Source organism: Sus scrofa, chromosome 13 (genome assembly GCF_054392235.1).
Source record: "Sus scrofa isolate SSC_HxYL_T2T_F1_AM1 chromosome 13, Sscrofa_HxYL_maternal_Yorkshire_Landrace_v2.0, whole genome shotgun sequence".
Lineage (NCBI taxonomy): Eukaryota > Metazoa > Chordata > Mammalia > Artiodactyla > Suidae > Sus > Sus scrofa.
Window position 1 is genome coordinate 44,697,466 of NC_139395.1, and position 19,742 is coordinate 44,717,207.

A 19,742-nucleotide genomic window follows, 5' to 3' on the forward strand; every position below is an offset into this window, starting at 1 on the left:
TTAGGAACCAAAATTCTAAGCAGTGACTCAAAACTTTTCAGTTGGGTAATTCTCTGAATTATTTAAACCTTCTGTAGAGAGTTCAATCCTTAACTTTCTAGGAAAACAATGTCTAATTAAAAATAATGTCTTGAGATAAAAACAAAAAAGATAAGGATGGTACTTAAGAAAAGTCCAACTTATCACATGTACAAAATGACCCTAAATCATCTAATCCAGATGAAACTATATTCAGACTTCATTATAAGGAGACACAAATCCTGTAACCTAAGTATTTACAAGAGAGGCTCTGGAATCATTAGCCATCACAATCTTGCAGCTATTTAACTGCAACTGAAACTGCCAAATTCACGGGAACCTTACCTCTTCTTCTTAGATCCAAATGAAGATTTTTCAAGTCAAGCTATAATTAATCATCACTTATAACCAGCTGTTTTGCCCTGGGAAGTCTAGGGTATATTTTCAGCATGAGGGGTGATGTACAACAATTCCTTTTACAAACAGAAAAACATGTACACGTCCCTGCTGAAAATGTAGCCCAGTTAATTTGAATGTGAAAATGAATACTTGCTCACATGTAGCAATGTGTTGGGTGATGTTTCTTGTTGAGGTCTACTTTAGGAGTCAAAAATATGTAAGCCTTGTGGAGCCAAGGCAGTGGTCCTGTGTATAGAGGTATAGAAAAAGTAGCTCACTTAATCCTTTCTCGCCAGGAGTCGGGATTTTCCCAGAACGACATCCATTGTCGGCAATGGACGCACCAAAATAACGCCGGCGCCAGTGAGTTAACCACCTCTGTCCTCTTTTCACCTATTATATTTTTCATGCATCATCCAACTTCCCAACCATCTTCCTGTTTCTTCACAGAATGCACTCTAGGTTCTCGTTTTTCTTCAGCACGAAGTTGAAAATGGAGTTGAGAAAAGGAGACACATGGTCAGCTGGTGATGTTAACAAGCTCCTTGCTGCCCTGAGAAGCTAGATGGAAATGGTTCAAGTTACAAGGGGGATCATCATCAGATCTGGGAGGACAAAGAGTAATTCATGAAGCTTCATTCCCTTCCCTCCCACCCTCTTTCATTTACTGATGATCCCTATAGTTTGCCTTCACAGCAAAATCAAGATTAAGAAATTGGAAGCAACCTCTTTCAGTTCTTCACTCCATCCAGTGTGTAGAAAGGCCAAGTGGAACACATGTCCAACAATGTTAAAGTGGCCTATGAAGGTCAGGGAAGCTTGTAGTGGCTAACATAACCACAATCTCAGATCAATGCTTTTTAGTGTAATCTTGGAATTAACATCAACAACTAACACAGTGCTTGGCAACAGCTGCTTAATAAAGGTTGGCTGAATAATAGTTTTCTTTTCTGTCAATGTCTACTTGAACACATAGGTGGAAGTCAGACAGAAGTAGTTAACTCTTTCAATGCCGGGAGAGTATGGATATATAGTAATCACATCAAGTCAAGGTGTTTCTCTAAAACGTGTTAAAATTATGGGTTCCCTAGCTAAAGTATATTTTTTAAGGACAACCATAATCAGTTTTGAAATTAGAACCATGGTAAATGTTAATTAGAATGATAGATGAATTAAGAACCCCAGCACCAATGCATAACAAAACATCACAATTCAGTCAAGCAAAAACATTTCTCAGTAATGCAATGCTAGATGGGTAATGATTCCAGAGCAAACTATAAAGTTTGAAGGAGGATTTTATTTAATGACTTCCTCAATGCTAAGAATTGGGATAAATCCAAAGTATGAAGGTTAAGAAAGATATACTTTAGGTACAGATAAAATTTTAAACCTCAAGTCAGGAGGATCATCAACTACATGGTCTATGCAACCACTTTGATCTTTCAGATAGGAGTAGGGAGGACAATAAGCAAGGGAAGAAATAATTTTGTACAACTCAAAAAATACGTGTCTACAGTCTCAGTTTAAAGTACCAGTTATATCTAATTGAATTAAGGATATTCCCAAAGAACAATTTATATCATTATAATTGTAATTTTAAAACTACCATATAAAGAAACAAAAATATTTACTTATTCTAGACTTTTTAAGAGACAGTTTTTTTTTAAGGAATTAACATGATTGTAGTTTTTTTTTTCTTTTAATTATTTCAACCAGAGCCTTTTTAGGCAAGTGAACTACTAGGTCTACAACCCCACTCTCTATACACCTGTGTCTATGAGTGTGCTTGTCTCCACTTCTTTTTTTTTGTCTTTTGTCTTTTTGTCTTTTGTTGTTGTTGTTGTTGTTGTTGCTATTTCTTGGGCCGCTCCCGTGGCACATGGAGGTTCCCAGGCTAGGGGTGGAATCGGAGCTGTAGCCACCGGCCTACGCCAGAGCCACAGCAACGCAGGATCCGAGCCGCGTCTGCAACCTACACCACAGCTCACGGCAGTCTCCACTTCTACCTTCCCTACTGAGCCAATCATAGAACAGGCCCTACTATCAGTCTCCAAACACACAAGGGACTTCTTCCAAGGACTCCTGTGCCCTTGCAAAGCAGCCTTAAATAAATGTTCACACAAGTGACTGTTCCAGCAGCTCTTTCAGTTAACTGCAACTCCAGTTTCTGTGTTCATGTTTCATAAACAGATTTATTCTGAATCCTTTTATATTTATATTTATAATAAGGTCAGATTTCATAAGGCTTAATAAAGTTAGTTTATGCGGAACTATAAGTGATCAGAGCATAGCATGACTAAGAGCTCAAATAGGTAAAGGAGAGCTGAAACCACACCATACTTAGAGAAGGGTCTCAACACAGTAAATTCCAAATGTCAAAAATAAGCAGTCTACAAACAACCAAATACTCCTTTTGCTCAGTGTAAGGATAGTTTCCTATGAATAAAATGACAGCATCTAATGGGTGAGCTTTATAGTCGTAACTGGGAACAGAGAGAATTCAGGTGTCCATCTTGCTGCAAACTTGTATTGCTGGTTTATCTGGCTGCTTCACCTTTGGCAGAAGAAAGGAGAAACAGAAGGATATAGGCTAGGTAGTAACCTGTTCCCACAGGATCCTCAGGACCTGGATCAGAGATCCAGATCATCTATGATCAAAATTTACCACATATCTCCTAGTCTCATCCTGTTATTCACTTCTGAGTTTATCCAACCCAGACTGGGTTCTCTGCAAAGCAAATCCTGCACATCATGCTATATAGTTCAACAGACAATTATGTAAGTATTAGATGTAAGGGTTTCAGAACTCCTTTTTTCTCTAGATAACATCTTTGAGCCAAAGAAATAGGCATTTAAAAGCAGACCTATTTCAGAAACAATCATGAAACTGAGTATGAACTAGTGCCATATAAAGCTGTTTTACTGGAACAGATATTTATGTTTAAAAATTTTTGATGATAAGTTGCTAAATTACCTTGGTTTTCCAATTAATTTTATTTTTAATTTCTAGTTAATCCAATAAATTAATTTCCAATTATTTTAAACTTTTTTCTTATGTAGACTCTTTAAATATAGAATGTCTGTTACTCAAAGGATTTTTGGTTTTGTTTTTCACGTAAAGACCACTAGAAAAACTGGATTCAATGTTGTGATATAGTTTCCTAAGTGAGGAAAAGGGGGACATTTATCTATTAGTTAGGCATCTCTGGCCATGGGTTAAAAGATGTTTGAGACATGTATAAATTAGCTGACAGTATTGTTTTTTCAAAAATACAGTTTGCTAGAAAAGTAGATAATTCATCTTAAAGTTTATGGAACTCTAAACCTGGGTAAAATGAACAAAAACGTTTTCTTACCTTTAGGTCTTTCCAACTGTCCAGGAGCTTGGTGGCCAAATCACTTATATCTACTGTTTTATCTGGCTGTTCCTGGCTCCTCTCACTTTCCACATCAGATACACCTTCCTCTTCATCTTGAGATGGTGTTTCCTCAGCGATAGGTTCATCTAGTTTTGTGCCATTGCTCTCTTTAGGCTCTATTTCAGTGTCAGGCTCTGGTTCAGATGTGGGTAGCTTACTGCCCTCCACAGCAATTTCACTATCAACTTTAGATTCAGGCAACTGTTGTGTGAGTAGCTGTTGTGACTGTAACTCTTCCTCTTCTTCTACATGAACATTTTCTAACTGGTCAAGGTCCTCTTTGCCATCCTTGCCTTCTAGCTCACTGGTAGCATCAGAGATTGCACTGTCCATGCTATTTTCACTTATAATTTTAAGTTTGCGCAACGCTACCTTCTTGGGGGTGTCTATGTCAGCTTCTGTGCTCAACTTGGTGGAAGGATCAGGTGTGTTGAGTGGTGTGTGAGCACGTGACGTATTCTCACTGGAATACCCATCTCCTTCACTCAGCTGAGGGACAGCAGTCTTGGTCTGAGACCAACGTTGAATAACTGGAAGTACTTTGCTTTCCTCCAACATATTTTTAGTAGGAATAGGCAAATGTTCCAAAGTCTTTATAATCTGATTAAACATAATAAAAAAAGATATCACTTTATACAGCTGACTTTTCAAAGCTCTGGACTGAATTCAGATCATTAAACAGAAGGAGTGGTTGGTTGTTTTTTTTTTTTTTTTTTTTTTTTTTACTTTCTTACTAAATTAAGACCTAAGTCTTACAACCACAGAAGGATTTAAATTTCATAATATTATTCTCCTCTAGAAAATAAGGAAAATTGTTTTAATAAGACTGACCAGCAAAAATAAAATGTGGAGCAGGTAAACTGCTCACACCATCGAACAGGACGAATATTTTCCACCAGTAGTTCTCAAACCCAGGTATATTTCTTTTTTCTTTTTATGGCTGCACCTGCAGCACATGGAAGTTCCCAGGCCAGGGCAGAGCTGCAGCTGCCAGCTTACACCACAGCCACAGCAATGCCAGATCTGAGCCACATCTGCAACCTACACCACAGTTTGCATCAATGCTGGATCCGTAACCCACTGAGCGATGCCAGGGATCAAAACTACATCCTCACGAACACTATGTCAGGTTAAGCCACTGAGCCATAACTGGAACTCCCAAGTAGATTTTTTTTTAAAACATAAGCACTACTGCACCTCATTCTGGGTATGTTTTTCTAAGAAGTTTCCCAAATGACTGTGATAAAAGCTTGGGAACTATGCAACAGTATACATTTAAATGTCTTGTATACAAACCAAAAAGGCGATATTTAATACTTAACTTATTTAGCCTTTGACAAATAGGTGTCTAGCTAAGAGACTCTCTTTTCTTTTTTTTTTTTTTGTCTTTTTAGGGCCGCACCCAAGGCATATGGAGGTTCCCAGGCTAGGGGTCGAATGGGAGCCACAGCTTCAAGCCTACACCACAGCCACAGCAAAACCAGATCTGAACCACATCTGCAACCCACACCCCAGCTCACGGGAACACTGGATCCTTAACCCACTGAGCAAGGCCAGGGATCGAACCTGCAACCTCGTGATTCCTAGTCATATTTGTTTCCCCTGCACCACGACAGGAACTCCAAGACTCTCTTCTCATTCAGACCTAACTACCTCCTGCCCCCACGCTCTGAAACCCAAGAATTTCTTCCAAAGTGTTCCCCAATGTAGTTCTATGTAAACCCCAATGCTTTCCCAACTCCTACTTATTGCTAAATCTCTGGGGAAAGTTTGAAAGCAAGACAATCACTCATTTGCTTAATCCCATGTTTTTGTTTTTAAAAATTTATTATTAAATTACTTTGGGATTATATTTGAATTTATGATTTAAGCCAAGTTAGGAAATACTGTATATTTCATCAGACAGTATAAATGTAACAACTCCGCTAACGACACTATCAATGAGCATTGACTTAGAGCTCTTAAAACACTTATTCACTCCTCAAAAGTATTCTTACTCTGTTTTTGTTTTTTTTTTTTTGTCCTTTTGCCTTTTCTAGGGCCGCTTCCTGTGGCATATGGAGGGTCCCAGGCTAAGGGTCTAATCGGAGCTATAGCCGCCGGCCTATGCCAGAGCCACAGCAATGTTGGATCTGACCCATATCTGCAACCTACACCACAACTCACAGCAACGCTGGATCCTTAACCCACTGAGCAAGGCCAGGGATTGAACCTGCAACCCCATGGTTCCTAGTTGGATTAGTTAACCACTGCGCCATGACAGGAACTTCCAAAGTGTTCTTACTCTTATCGTCAGAATTCAACTCTTCATTAATTTTTTGGAACCCCAGAATTTAAGTTTCATGTATTTTCCATCTTCTTAAAACTATGGTTTTAGCAACAAACTGGATCTTACATTTAACTATATCATTATATCTTATTCTTGTAGTTACCAACTATGTAGTACAAAGCTTAAAAAGATTACTAGAGGGAAAACAACACAGTAAACTCAAAGTGTCTGTACCAGTTCCCGTTGTGGCTCAGATGATACAAACCCAACTAGTATCCATGAGGATATGGGTTCATTCCCTGGACTTGTTCAGTAGGTTAAAGATCCAGTGTTGCTGTGAACTGTGGTGTAGATCGCAGACCTGGCTTCAATCTGGCATTGCTGTGGCCATCGTGTAGGCCGGCAGCTATAGCTCAGATTCTACCCCTAGCCTGGGAACTACCATATGCATGGGTGCAGCACTAAAAAGACAAAAAAAAAAAAAAAAAAAAAAAAAAAGGATGTAAACTTAAGTTACTGGAATGATATTAAGATAATAATATTATGTAATTATTTTAATATCAGTGGTAAATATAGTGCTAAATTCATTATCACTGATACTATCACAATACTCTCAACCTAAATAATAAATATAGCAGTTTTAAGAAACAACCAAATTGTGTGAACTTACCTCTTCCTGAAGCTTCTGGTTACTTTCCCGGCCATCACCTAGCTCTGCCATCCAGATCCACAACAAAGACAGCCCATGTCGTTCCAGAAAGGACTTCAGGCAAGATTGTGAATGTGTGTTCTTCCATGCGGGAAGGGAAGCAAGATATAGGGTATTGGGGGTTGGAAGAGGGAGACAAAAAATACCAGACAGACCATTAAGGAGGGCCCACAGAGAGGACTAAAAGAGTTCATTTATATTCACACACACACACAAAAAAAAAAAACCCTAGAAACTCTATTTATATATCTAAATAAATGATATATATATATAAAAAATAAATGCCTTCATATAAGAGATTATAATCTTTTTCAATAACTAAAATGAATCCAGTCAACCTGGACTTTACTGAAGTAGAAAATTATATAACTATTAATGTCATTTACAATGAAATTCCATTCTGAATGACAAAACAAATTATATTCACCATTTTACTGAAAAAGCTAAACTACAAAAAAAATTTTTTTTTGTCTTTTTAGGGCTGTACCCACAGCATATGGAGGTTCCCAGGCTAGGGGTCGAATCAGAGCTGTAGCTGCAGGCCTACATCACAGCTCACAGCAACACTGGATCCTTAACCCACTCATCAAAGCCAGAGATCAAACCCGTGTCCTCATGGATACTAAGTCAGGTTGGTTAACCCCTGAGCCATGAAGGGAACTCCCTAAAAATTTTTTTAATCTTTTCTTATTATCCACCTTCTTGTGGAATATTTAATAAGCTGGAGTAAATAAAATCAGCATGCTAACTATCAAGGGAGGAGAAAAACCTTTATCAAGTGTCATGAATTGTTACACACACACACAAATCTCACCACATTCTTTGACAAGAGAAAACAAGATCTTCTAACAGATTAAATGATGATGAACTCTTAAAGAGTACAATTTTTCTAAGTCACAACAAACTCACATAACCATTTTAAAAATAAAAGTAACTTTTCATCAAATTTATTCCTTTTCCATTTATCACTCTGAATTGTAGTTTAAATGTCCCACCTCAAACTCAGAAATAAAAAATAAATTAATATTAAAGTGTTCACCTGTATGAGCTTGAGACAGGTAAGTTTCTGCTCCAAAGTTTCAATTCTAACCATTAGCCGGGATAAGCTGAGCACCTGATTTTTATCAGAGAGACCCTCACCATTCTCCATCAGAGCTTCTAGCTCTCCATCCACCTGCCATGGCAAAGGAAAATATCTGGTTATAAGACAACAACAACAACCAACCAAACAATAAACCCTCATTAATCTAAGAATCAAACAACCTAAAAAGTAATAAGGAAAACATGATTAAGACTGCACTGAAGAACCATGTTACACTCACCAGACTAGGGGAAAAAAATAAGAAGTGTGATTAATATCAAATCTAGGCAAAGATGTGGATCAAAAGGAACGTTTATACACTGCTAATGAAAATATAAATTGGTATGATCAATTTGAAAATCATTTCATTCACTCATCAAATATTTACCTAGTACTTATATGTCAAGTATAGTTCTAGGTGAAGACACTGCAATGAAGCAAAACAAACAAAAAAAGCTGCCTTTATGGGAGGGAAAAAACATTGTATTAGGTGAAAAGTACGTCAGAAAAAAATAAAGCGTTAGCTTGAAAAGTAAAATATTTGTATCCCCTATGCCTAGCAGTTGCATACCTAAGAACAAACCCAAGAGAGGAACTCCCTGGTGGCTCAGAGGGTTAAGGATCTGGCATTGTCATTGCTATGGAGTAGTTTCAATCCCTAGCCTGGGACCTTCTGTATGCCACAGGCACAGCTGGGAAAAAAAAAAAAAAGGAAGAAATCCAAAAGAAACTTAAGCATGTATATACTCAGAGAATCAGAAGAATGTTCATTGAACATCGATTCAAAATTGCAAAAAACTGCCAACAACCCAAATTCCTGTGGTCAGGTTATAAAAATTGGCATGTTCATATAGTGTATATCATACCACAATAAAAGGAATCAAGTACAACCAAATGCAACAAATTTATCAATCTTACAAAAATAATGTTACATCAAAAAAAAGAAAGTTGGAGTTTCTGCTACAGTGAAGCAGGTCAAGTATCCAGCGTTACCACACCTACAGCATAGATCGCAGCTATGGCTCAGATTTGACCGCTGGCCTGGGAACTTCCATATGCCATAGGTGCAGCTGGAAAAGGAAAGGGTAGGGAGGGAGGGAGGAAGGAAGGAAAGAAAAAGAAAAAAGAAAGGAAGGAAGGAAGAGGGAGGGGAGAGAAGGAAGGAGGGAGGGAAGGAAGGAAGAAAGAGGGAGGGAAGGGAAGGAAAGGAAGGTAGGTGGGTGGGGAACATGGAGTTTCCTGGTGGCTCAGTGGGTTAAGAATCTGATGTCACTGCTATGGCTCTGGTTACAGCTGTGGTGTGGGTTCAATCCCTGGCCTGGGAACTTTCGCATGCTGCGTGCATGGCCAACCCTGCCCCCCGTCCAAAACCAAAACAACAACAACAACAACAACAAAAGAAATAGGTAAGATAAGAGGAAGAAGGAGTGAGGAAGCATAGAAAAAAGCTTGAACAGGAATGGAAAATTATGATAGTGCCTAGCTCAGACTGGCTGGAATACATTCAGTGGTGAGGAAGTGAGAAAAATCTTATCAAAATGAAGACTGGTGTTAGAAGATTTCATTCAGATGGAATACAAAAGAATGTGGATTTGATGGGACTAAGTAAGAGAGCTCTATTACTGAATCCTTTTGTTTGTTGTCTTTTTGCCTTTTCTGGGGCTGCTCCTGCAGCATATGGAGGTTCCCAGGCTAGGGATCTAATCGGAGCTGTTGTCGCTGGCCTACACCAGAGCCACAGCAATGCGGGATCTGAGCCGAGTCTGTGACCTACACCACAGCTCACAGCAACGCCAGATCCTTAACCCCCTGAGTGAGGCCAGGGATTGAACCCGCAACCTCATGGTTCCTAGTCGGATTCGTTAACCACTGAGCCATGACAGGAACTCCTATTACGAATCCTTAAAAGGAAGTAATATGATCAAAATGAAATTTGAGGAGTTTCTGTGGTGATGCAGTGAAAACAAATCAGACTAGGAACCATGAGGTTGTGGGTTCAACCCTGGCCTCGCTCAGCGGGTTAAGGATCTGGCGTTGCCATGAGCTGTGGTGTAGGTCGCAGACACAGCTCAGATCTGGTGTGGCAGTGACTGCGGCGTAGGCCAGCAGCCATAGCCCCAATTAGAGCCCTAGCCTGGGAACCTCCATATGTCACGGGTGCGGCCCTAAAAGGACAAAAAGACAAATAAATAAATAAATAAATGTGAGGAGTTCCCAAGAACATTTCCTTAAAGATGTTTTTTTGGTGCATATCCTAAATGTAAAAACTTTCTGTGTCCCAAGTTCTAGAGGATTGGAACAGGAAAGACCAGGAGCTTTACAATTCCACTTTCCCTCTCAAATACAAAAATCTTGCTTTTGACAGTTTTGATATTCACCAAGCTAAGAGACGGGGTTATTTTCTTTTCATAACTAGGCATGTAATCTGAAAAGTTAGAAACAAAACTGAATTGTTACTCTCATTCATTCAATAAATTGAATAGATATTACTGTATAAAAGGCACTACTCAGATATAAAAGTATTCAAAAAACTACTTGGATATAAAATAAGCAACAAAAATGTAAAAACTAAAAATTTTGCAAACAAAATACAGAAGGCAAATAACCTTTGAACATTCCTCCTATGACGATAAGCTTAATGGTTTTTATATATATATAAAAGTAAGAAAGCCAATTCCAGTGGTGGTATGATACAGCTTCCATAATTTTGGGTACTCAAGTGGACAACCAATTATGGAATTAATAACTTTTAGGATACTTAGCAGAAAGGAAAGTAGGAAATGACCGAGTCTGAATGCTTTCATTAAACTTACTATAAGTACTTATTTTTCATTTCTGGGTCATCACATTCCAAAAAGATTTGTGGATTTGTGATAACTAAACGGTATCAAGAAGTATAAAGAGGAGTTCCTGTCGTGGCGCAGTGGTTAACGAATCCAACTAGGAACCATGAGGTTGCAGGTTCAATCCCTGGCCTTGCTCAGTGGATTAAGGATCTAGCGTTGCCGTGAGCTGTGGTGTAGGTTGCAGACGTGGCTCAGATCCCGCATTGCTGTGGCTCTGGTGTAGTCCAGTAGCTACAACTCTGATTTGACCCCTAGCCTGGGAACCTCCATATGCCACAAGAGTGGCCCAAGAAATGGCCAAAAGGCAAAAAAAAAAAAAAAGTATAAAGAGCATTAGGATGTATCTGAATAAATCACTGATAACTGAAAATTTATATGTACAATTCTTTTTTTTTTTTGCTTTTGTCTTTTTGCTGCTGTTGTTGTTGTTGCTATTTCTTGGGCCGCTCCCGCGGCATATGGAGGTTCCCAGGCTAGGGGTCCAATCGGAGCTGTAGCCACCGGCCTACGCCAGAGCCACAGCAACTCGGGATCCGAGCCGCGTCTGCAACCTACACCACAGCTCACGGCAACGCCGGATCGTTAACCCACTGAGCAAGGGCAGGGACCGAACCCGCGACCTCATGGTTCCTAGTCGGATTCGTTAACCACTGCGCCACGACGGGAACTCCTATATGTACAATTCTATAGCACTTAAAAAATTTATTCTGTTGAGTACCTAATCAATCCAAGAAAAATGTTTATTCTTTATTAATACTTTAGTGTTTGGAGGTATAAACTGTCTTTAAAACACTATTTTAATACATTCTGATAAAATATAATATGCAAATAGAAAAGTATATAAAAATTAATATGTAGTTTTAATAAACAAACAGGTCAGCAACAGCCATGGTAACCAACACTCAGGTAAAAAGGAGTGGGGGGGGAGGACATTGCCAGAATTCCTGAAGTGCTCCTTCTCTTCTCCACTCTAGAGATGTCTCCAACTTAGTGCCAGGCTTCCTTTTCAAACAACTTTACATTTTAAGAGTCATCAATGTTGTTGCATGCAGCCACAGTTCCTTCATTTTCATGACAAGTTTTTTTTTCATCATGTGATTACATTATAATTTATTCATACTAATGCTAATAAGTATCTGAGTTGTTTCTACTTTTTCTAACATAGATAATGTTGCTGTGACTCCAAATGTACATCTTAAACAAGTCTCTCTCTGGTTATTAATCCAGGAGTGCAACTCCTGGCTCATATAATATACATATATTCACACTCAGTAACTAGCAAAGTGTCTTCAAAAGCAATTATATCCGTTTACACCTCCTCCACCAGTGTATGAGTTATTTCTATGTATCATAAGACTTAATTTTTATCAATCTGGTGAGTATACAAATAACAGCTGATAGCAGTTTTAATTTGAATTCTTCAGATTACTAATGAGGTTGAACACCCTTCCATATGCTTAGTGGCTATCTGCATGAGTGAAATGTCTGTGGAAGTTGTTTTTCTTTTGTGCTATTTTTTTCTTAGCGATTAAATGGAGCTCTCCACATATTCTGGACACTAGTACTTGTTTGTTATCTGCTGAAACTAAGTATTTCCTCTCTTAGGTAGATTTTCACCCTCTATTTTATCAATTAGTTATTGTTAATTTGTTTCAAAGTAAGTTTCAGACAACTTATTTGTACTTTACAAACTACAAATAACACCAAATAACAGTTGTGATTTATTATACCTCCATCAATAAGCATTTTATTAAGTATCTAGTTTGTGACATATCCAAACAAGACAATCACCTGTCTTGGAGGAACTTACTTTTGTTAAGTGGATAAGCTGTATATACATAGATGCAATCTTCAAGAGCAAGGAATAAGAAATGTTTACCAATCAAGGACTAAAAAAAGGGGGGTGTACACATTATAGTGCCAAATTACAGTGCCATTAACACATTCTTATTAATGGTTACAACACGCAGAACTCTATTTTAAACTGTTGCTATCCTGTCCTCTCTGTGGCATCTTCTACCCAAAAGAATTCCAAAGGGAATCTCAATAGATGCTACTTTTTTTTTTTTTTTTTTTTTTTTGTCTTTTTGTCTTTTTGTCTTTTTTAGGGCCACATCCGCAGCATATGGAGGTTCCCAGGCTAGGGGTCTAATCAGAGCTACAGCTGCTGGCCTACACCACAGCCACAACAAAGTCAGATCCGAGCCTCGTCTGCAACCTACACCACAGCTCATGGCAATGCCAGATCCTTAACCCATTGAGCGAGGCCAGGGATTGAACCCACAACCTCATGGTTCCTAGTCGGATTTGTTTCTGCTACACTACAATGGGAACTCCAAGAGATGCTACTTTTGATTTAATTCAACTGTGTACCTGACCAGAACTCAGAATCTAGGCATCCAGAGGGAATTTTAATAAGAGACAATCCAAGTACTAAAGTCAAACTCTTCATTATAATCAAGGACAAACGACCCTTCTAGGAACCCATATTCACTCTGGGTCATTCCTCTATCTATCTGGGCAAAACTTTATTCGAAACAATCCTATTCTGAAACAACTTCAAATTCACATCTGTAGCAAACCATTATTTCAGCCTACCCAATGACTGGATTCACATGTTACATCTGACTTGGCTTTTAATACTATACAATACTGAGATGTATACAAAACATCATTACCAGAACAAAAACCTAGTAATTCCTACACCTTGGTACCTTGGGTTTATTCTTGAATCCTATCAGTAAGTTAGAAATCAATATTGGTGTGATGACAGTATAACACTGCCCAAGAAATCACATGATAAGAATATTCTTCATAAATAATACAGTTTTTAATATAACTTTTGAAAAGAAAATGGCCAAAGGGAAACTTTTATGGAGATTTTTAGCTTAGGTCAACATGGTTAATGACAATTTTGTAGCTGTTCTGATAAACTATCAATTATATGAAATAAGAGTTAAAAATAAAAGCAATCTAACATTTGTGGTTTAAGGGCTCCAAAGAGTAACTGCCCACAGTCCTTATTTACTACAGGGATAGAACCTTCCCCTTGGCCTCGTTCACTATAGGAAATGTGCCTTCCCCCACATGGACCTTAATTTCTAATCCACTTCTCAAATGATAGAAAAGAAATGAGAGGAATGGTGACTTAGTTTAAGAGAAGAGAACAACAAAGAAATCATAAAACTTATGGGACATTTCCACCCCTAAAACCCTTACTGGACAAGGACTGATACAGGTAACTAAGCAAGGCCAATGGGAGAAAACCACATCTTTCTGGACCCCACGTTGGAAACCCCCATCTTTAAGGGATAAAAACCCTATAAGACAATAGAGAGTGGAGCTCTTCTCCCCCCTCCCAGAACCCCTGGGAGCTATCTGCTTTCCTGTAATAAAGACTTCACTTGATTGCTGAAAAAATAAAATAAAAGCAATCTTAATGGAGTTTAAAGAAAACTTTCCTGGGAGTTCCCGTCGTGGCTTAGCAGTAACGAATCCAACTAGTATCCATGAGGACACGGGTTCTATCCCTGGCCTTGCTCAATGGGTTACAGATCCAGTGTTGCTGTAAGCTGTGGTGTAGGTTGCAGACATGGCTTGGATCCCATGGTGCTGTGGCATAGGCCGGAAGCTGCAGTTCCAATTTGACACCTAGCCTGAGGACTTCCATATACAGCTGCCAGCCTACACCAGAGCTCATGGCAACGCTGGACGCTTAAGCCACTGAACTAGGACAGGGATCAAATCCACATCCTCATAGATCCTAGTCGGGTTCATAGCCACTGAGCCACAAGGGAACTCCAGATTGCTGCCATTTTATAATTCTTAATATGGGTTCCCAAAAAGCCTAGGAATGAGCTAACTACAAAAGAATCACAGGAGGATGTGCTGGCTAACCCTCTAGCCCCTAAGCCCCTTCTCCTAGCCTTCTACTAGGATTCATAGGTCTGAGGATGGGCCCAGAAATGTGTATTTTTTTTATGGACCCTGCCAAGGTGGTTCTAAGGTAGAGAAAAACTGCTCTAATGAACAGATCCTCAGAAAAAGACGCAAGGGGGTAGAGTTTCTGCTGTGCCTCAATGGATTAAGGACCTGATGTTGGCTCTTTAAGGACATGGATTCCATCCCTGGCCATGTGCAGTGAGTTGAAGATCTGATACTGCCACAAGCTGTGGCTTGGATCCAGTGTTGACATGGCTGTGGCATAAGCTGCAGCTGTAACTCTGTTTCGACCCCTGACCCAGGAACTTTCATATGCCACAGGTATGGCTGTAAAAAGAAAGACAAAAAGACAAAAAGGGAGGGGGGAATTTTTAAAAACAACAAAAAACCCGAGCCCTTTTAGTAGTAGACACCACTCACCTCCAGCAGTGACTGAGGTGAACTAAGGATGGAAAAGGCTACCAAACACTGTTTTAATGTATTAAATGAAAAGACCATCTGAAACCAACACTTTCTCACTCTTGGGTTGCCTGATATCTCTCAAAACTCACTTTATACCCCAAAAAGGATTTTCAGAGATTTTAAGAATACTTGCAAACAAAAGATAAGCTAGTACTAAAAGATTAGGAATGTGGATCAGACTTATATGACCCAAGAGATAAACATTTTACTTACATATAAAGTAAGATTAGGAATTTTACAGGCTCTGGAAAACTATTAGCCCATGTGTTTTCAAGATGACTTCAAGAGTTCTCAGTATCAATACAACATTGCAAATCAACTATACTCCAATATAAAATAAAAATTAAATTTAAAAAATTAGTCCTTAGTATCCAATTCTAATCTCTACAAAACTGAAATTAAAATAGCAACCATTCTTCTTTTCCATGATTATTTCATCTGACCCTAAATTTCTCAGGTTGTAGTCTAACTTTGCAAAATTCAATGAGGAAAGCTACTTTTCTTCTTAAAATGTATATGGTGAAAATTGAAAGAGGAGCGGAAAACTTACTGAATCCTTCTTACGAGATCGTTCTTTCTTCATTTTCCCTCCTGCTGCTCTGATGCTGACTCTGTTCTCTCCTCCCAGGTAACCCCGGCAATTAGCCGACCCACAGAAACATTTCTGTGCTTCTTTCCTATTCAAGGAGCACAGGAAAGATGTCAGTTATGAGAAAGTAAACAACATAAAAATGTTGATAATATAGCAATTACATAAAAGAGAGAAGTCAATTCAGCCTAAAGAAAAAAAAAAGGTACTTTAAGAGACACCAACCAAACTTGACGCTATCTAATGCAAATGCCAGAAAACTGCTCTTTAAAAAAGCCATTCTTGGAAGTTCCCGTCATGGCACAGCGGAAACGAATCCAACTAGGAACGATGAAGTTGCGGATTTGACCTCTGGCCTCGCTCAGTGGGTTAAGGATCCGGCACTGCTGTGAGCTGTGGTATAGGTCGCAGACTCGGCTCAGATCTGGCGTTGCTGTGGCTGTGGTGTAGGCTGGCGGATATAGCACTGACTTGACCTCTAGCCTGGGAACTTCCATATGTCGCCAGTTAAGGCCCTAAAAAGACCCCCCCCCAAAAAATTATTTTTCCAATCTTCCTTTGTTAGTTAGACAAAACTAGTCAAGAAGTTAGTAATTTCTCCATTTGTGAAGGGTACCTACTAATACATGAAATTAAGAGTTAATATACCTATTGGGGGTAAGAACAAACTGCTTACATAGATCAATATCTATTACTTATATGTAAATACTTAACTGGCACATAGAACAAAATGCATTATTATAAACAGACACATAGACATAAAATGCATTACTGGTAAAGGACACAATATCACAACGTTGTAAATCAACTATACTCAATAAAACCTTAAACAATAAAAAAAGAAAATGTGGTTATTAAAACTATCATTACATAAGGATGAGACTACTAATAAATATAGCCACAGAGCCAAGGAAAAGTGATGGAAAGAACACAGGCCTAAGTCTACAGGCTTGGGTATACCACCTCTGCCATTTATTTACTCTGTAACCAGAGCTACCCAAGGAAAACATGAAGGACTATTCCAAAAGTAAACTGATAGATTTAGTATATAAGAGTAGCAATCAGAGGCACAAAAATATCCAATAAATAACAGCAGGGAATCACAAATAGCAGTTAATTTTCAGTTTCCCTTCTTTCAAAGAGAACAGCACAGACACAGGAAAAAAAATAATGGAGGTCTACACAGAACCTGGTCCAATCTTAACTCCAGAATACTTAAACATTGCCTAGATTAATTAGTACATGAGGTGCTGCAAAATGGTGGTATCATTACTACTTCATTTATTAGCTGAAATAACCTCTATAGGAACTTTCTCTCACAAACTTCTTGGTTTTATCTGAAGCAGAATTCACTTGGGAAAGTTAGGACAAACTTTTTTTTTTAATCTTTTAATTTTTAAAATAGTAGTTACCAGTAGGGAGAGGGAGGGAGGGAAGGCCAAGGTAGGGACAGGAGATTAAAAGATATAAATTATTATGTATAAAATAATTAAGCTACAAGGATATGTTTTACAACACAGGGAGTATAGCCAATATTTTGTAGTGATTATAGATAGATGGAATAAAACCTTTAAAAACTCTGAATCACTATGTTGTATACCTACAACGTCATATTTCACATCAACTATACTTCAATTAGAAAATGAAAACCAGTTTTCTCTTTTTTTTTTTTTTTTTGCTTTTTAGGACTGCACTCGCGGCATATAGAAGTTTCCAAGCTCGGGGTCCAATCAGAGCTGTACCTGCTGGCCTATGCCACAGCAACATAGCATCAGAGCCGTGTCTGCAACCTACACCACAGCTCACAACAACACCGGAGCCTTAAACCACTGAACAAGGCCAGGGATTGAACCTGCATCCTCATGGATGCTAGTCAGATTTGTTAACCGCTGAGACACAAAGGGAATTCCTGAAAACTAGTTTTCTAAATCATTAATTGGTTCTCTTAGATTATGACTAATGTGGTTTTTGTTTATTTTTTATTTTTTGGCTACTTATGGCTTTACTGTATTTTTTTTTTTTTTTTTTTTTTTTTTTTTGGCCACACTGCAGCATGTGGAAACTCCCAGGCCAGGGATTGAACCCATGACACAGTTGCAGCCTGTGCCATAACTGCAGCAATGCCAGATCCTGCTGTGCCACAAGAGAACTTTGTTTTGTTTTTAAAACTTTGTTAAAACTCATGGATTTTTCTTTTCAAATTCTTTTTTTATTAGGGCATTTTTTTTTTTTGAAATGAGTGCACCTCCAGCATATGGAAGTTCCTGGGCCAGGGACTAAATCTGAGCTGCCGCTGTGGCAATCAATGCCAAACCCCTTGACCTGATGTGCAGGACTGCGGATCAAACCTGCATTTCAGCAGTGACCCGAGCCACTGCAGTCAGGTTCTTAACCCACTATGCCACACTGGAAATTCAAAACTCATAGATTTTTCATAGTGTATTTCAAATCAGTTATTATTCTTATCTATGCTTACGTGTTAAAAGAACTCTCCCACTTTTGTTAAGGGAGTGTCTATTCAAGCTAACTCTGGAGTCCCTTTGACATGACCCTCCTAATCTTTTATAAATGGTTTTCTGGTATGACGAAATAACTAGGGTCATCTTGTTCAATTCCTGTCCCAAACTTGAAACCAGACATTTTTTTGTTCCCTTTAGTGGGTTTTTGTAAAACCACAATACAGGTGCTAGAGGTATTTAGTGCTACTTCATCAGTTATTGGTTTCAGTAGAGAGAACTAGGTAACATTATTTTTCAGAGCACAATGTGATATAGATGAACAACAGGATTAGTCATGAGTTGGTAACTGACAGATGAATGGTAGCTACACGGATTTTTTACACTGTTCTTTTTATACATACAAACTCTGTTAACATTCCTATAATAAAAGAGGTTTAAAATTACATTAGAAACATAATTATATAAATAAGGCAGCATGAAGTTCAGAGCAACATTACGTGGTTCCTGTACAATATCCCTTAATGGCCAAAAGTGTTAAACAGTAGGAAAACACATAAAACTGAAACAGAACACTATAGGTAAGAGCTGACGGTTTATATAACTTCTCAGTAATTCACAGCTAAGTTCTGGATTTCTATATTTGCCCATCAGAAGCAGCAAAACATAACAGGATCAATACTCACCCATATCTTTGGAACTGATAGTCAAATGTTAACTCTGAGCCTGAAGGAACCAGTTTGGTGGTAAAAAACCCAACTCTCAGTTGTCCGTTCACAGTCCACTGAGATGTTTTTAAAAGAAAATAAATTAGTAACTGGTTAATCTATGTGTGTCATGTTTTTTTTTTAAAGGTCATTAGCTGCCTTAATTATGCATGTGCCTCTTTAGACAAAAAAGGCTTTTCCAAATAGCAAATGGGGAACTTAAAAAAAAGCAAACTAACATATTTAAGTATCACTCTTATTAAAATTAACTGCTACTTTAACTTTTTTTTTTTTTTTTTTGCTGCTTTTTAGGGCCACATCTCCAGTATATGCAAGTTTCCAGACTAAGGGCAGAATCGGAGCTGCAGCTGCTGACCTACACCACAGCTCACAGCAATGCCAGATCCTGAACCCACTGAGCGAGGCCAAGGATACTAATCAGGTTCGTTACCACTGAGCCACAATGGGAACTCCTATTTTAACTTATCCTAATACACATTTCCACACAGTAAAGATTCACTTGTACTAAAAATAGGCAAATAGAAAATGCCTGGTGTCACAGAGTATCAGGCAAATTTATATTACTTTGTATTATGTTAAAAGTAACTATGTTCCAAGATAAGATGAGGCATGGAAAGAGGGAAACATTGATGCCGAAAGTTTAATTTCATGAAGCAGTGGTCATAAATGGCTGATTGTAGTGAAAGGGCAGGGAAGCATCAGAACATATGCATAAAACTCAAAAACTAAAATGGGTTAAATACACAAGAGTTAAACCTTGTAGTTCCAGAACATGTAAGATGTAAGCTGACTGGAGAGCTCCTATCTAGGCCACTGAAATATGT

At 38.4% G+C, this 19,742-nt stretch overlaps 1 protein-coding gene across 23 annotated transcripts in view; it reads right to left on the reverse strand.

Moving 5' to 3' along the window:
- Window positions 1–19,742, reverse strand: part of SETD2 (SET domain containing 2, histone lysine methyltransferase) — a 111,522-nt gene that overhangs the window by 53,229 nt on the left and 38,551 nt on the right. For 10 of the 23 annotated variants that reach the window (XR_014822986.1, XR_014822974.1, XR_014822983.1 and 7 more), the window contains 5 exons: window positions 18,877–18,974; window positions 15,696–15,822; window positions 7,854–7,988; window positions 6,776–6,895; window positions 3,774–4,436 (listed from right to left, as the gene is read on the reverse strand). Coding sequence is in view for 5 of the 23 variants with exons in the window: in XM_021068704.2 (XP_020924363.2) it covers window positions 3,774–4,436; window positions 6,776–6,895; window positions 7,854–7,988; window positions 15,696–15,822; window positions 18,877–18,974 (1,143 nt within the window). In the remaining 18 variants the exon portion in view is untranslated. Of the gene's footprint in view, window positions 1–575; window positions 979–3,773; window positions 4,437–6,775; window positions 6,896–7,853; window positions 7,989–15,695; window positions 15,823–18,876; window positions 18,975–19,742 lie in introns of all 23 variants that reach the window. The other 13 variants (XR_014822989.1, XR_014822991.1, XR_014822980.1 and 10 more) reach the window with 4 other exon arrangements.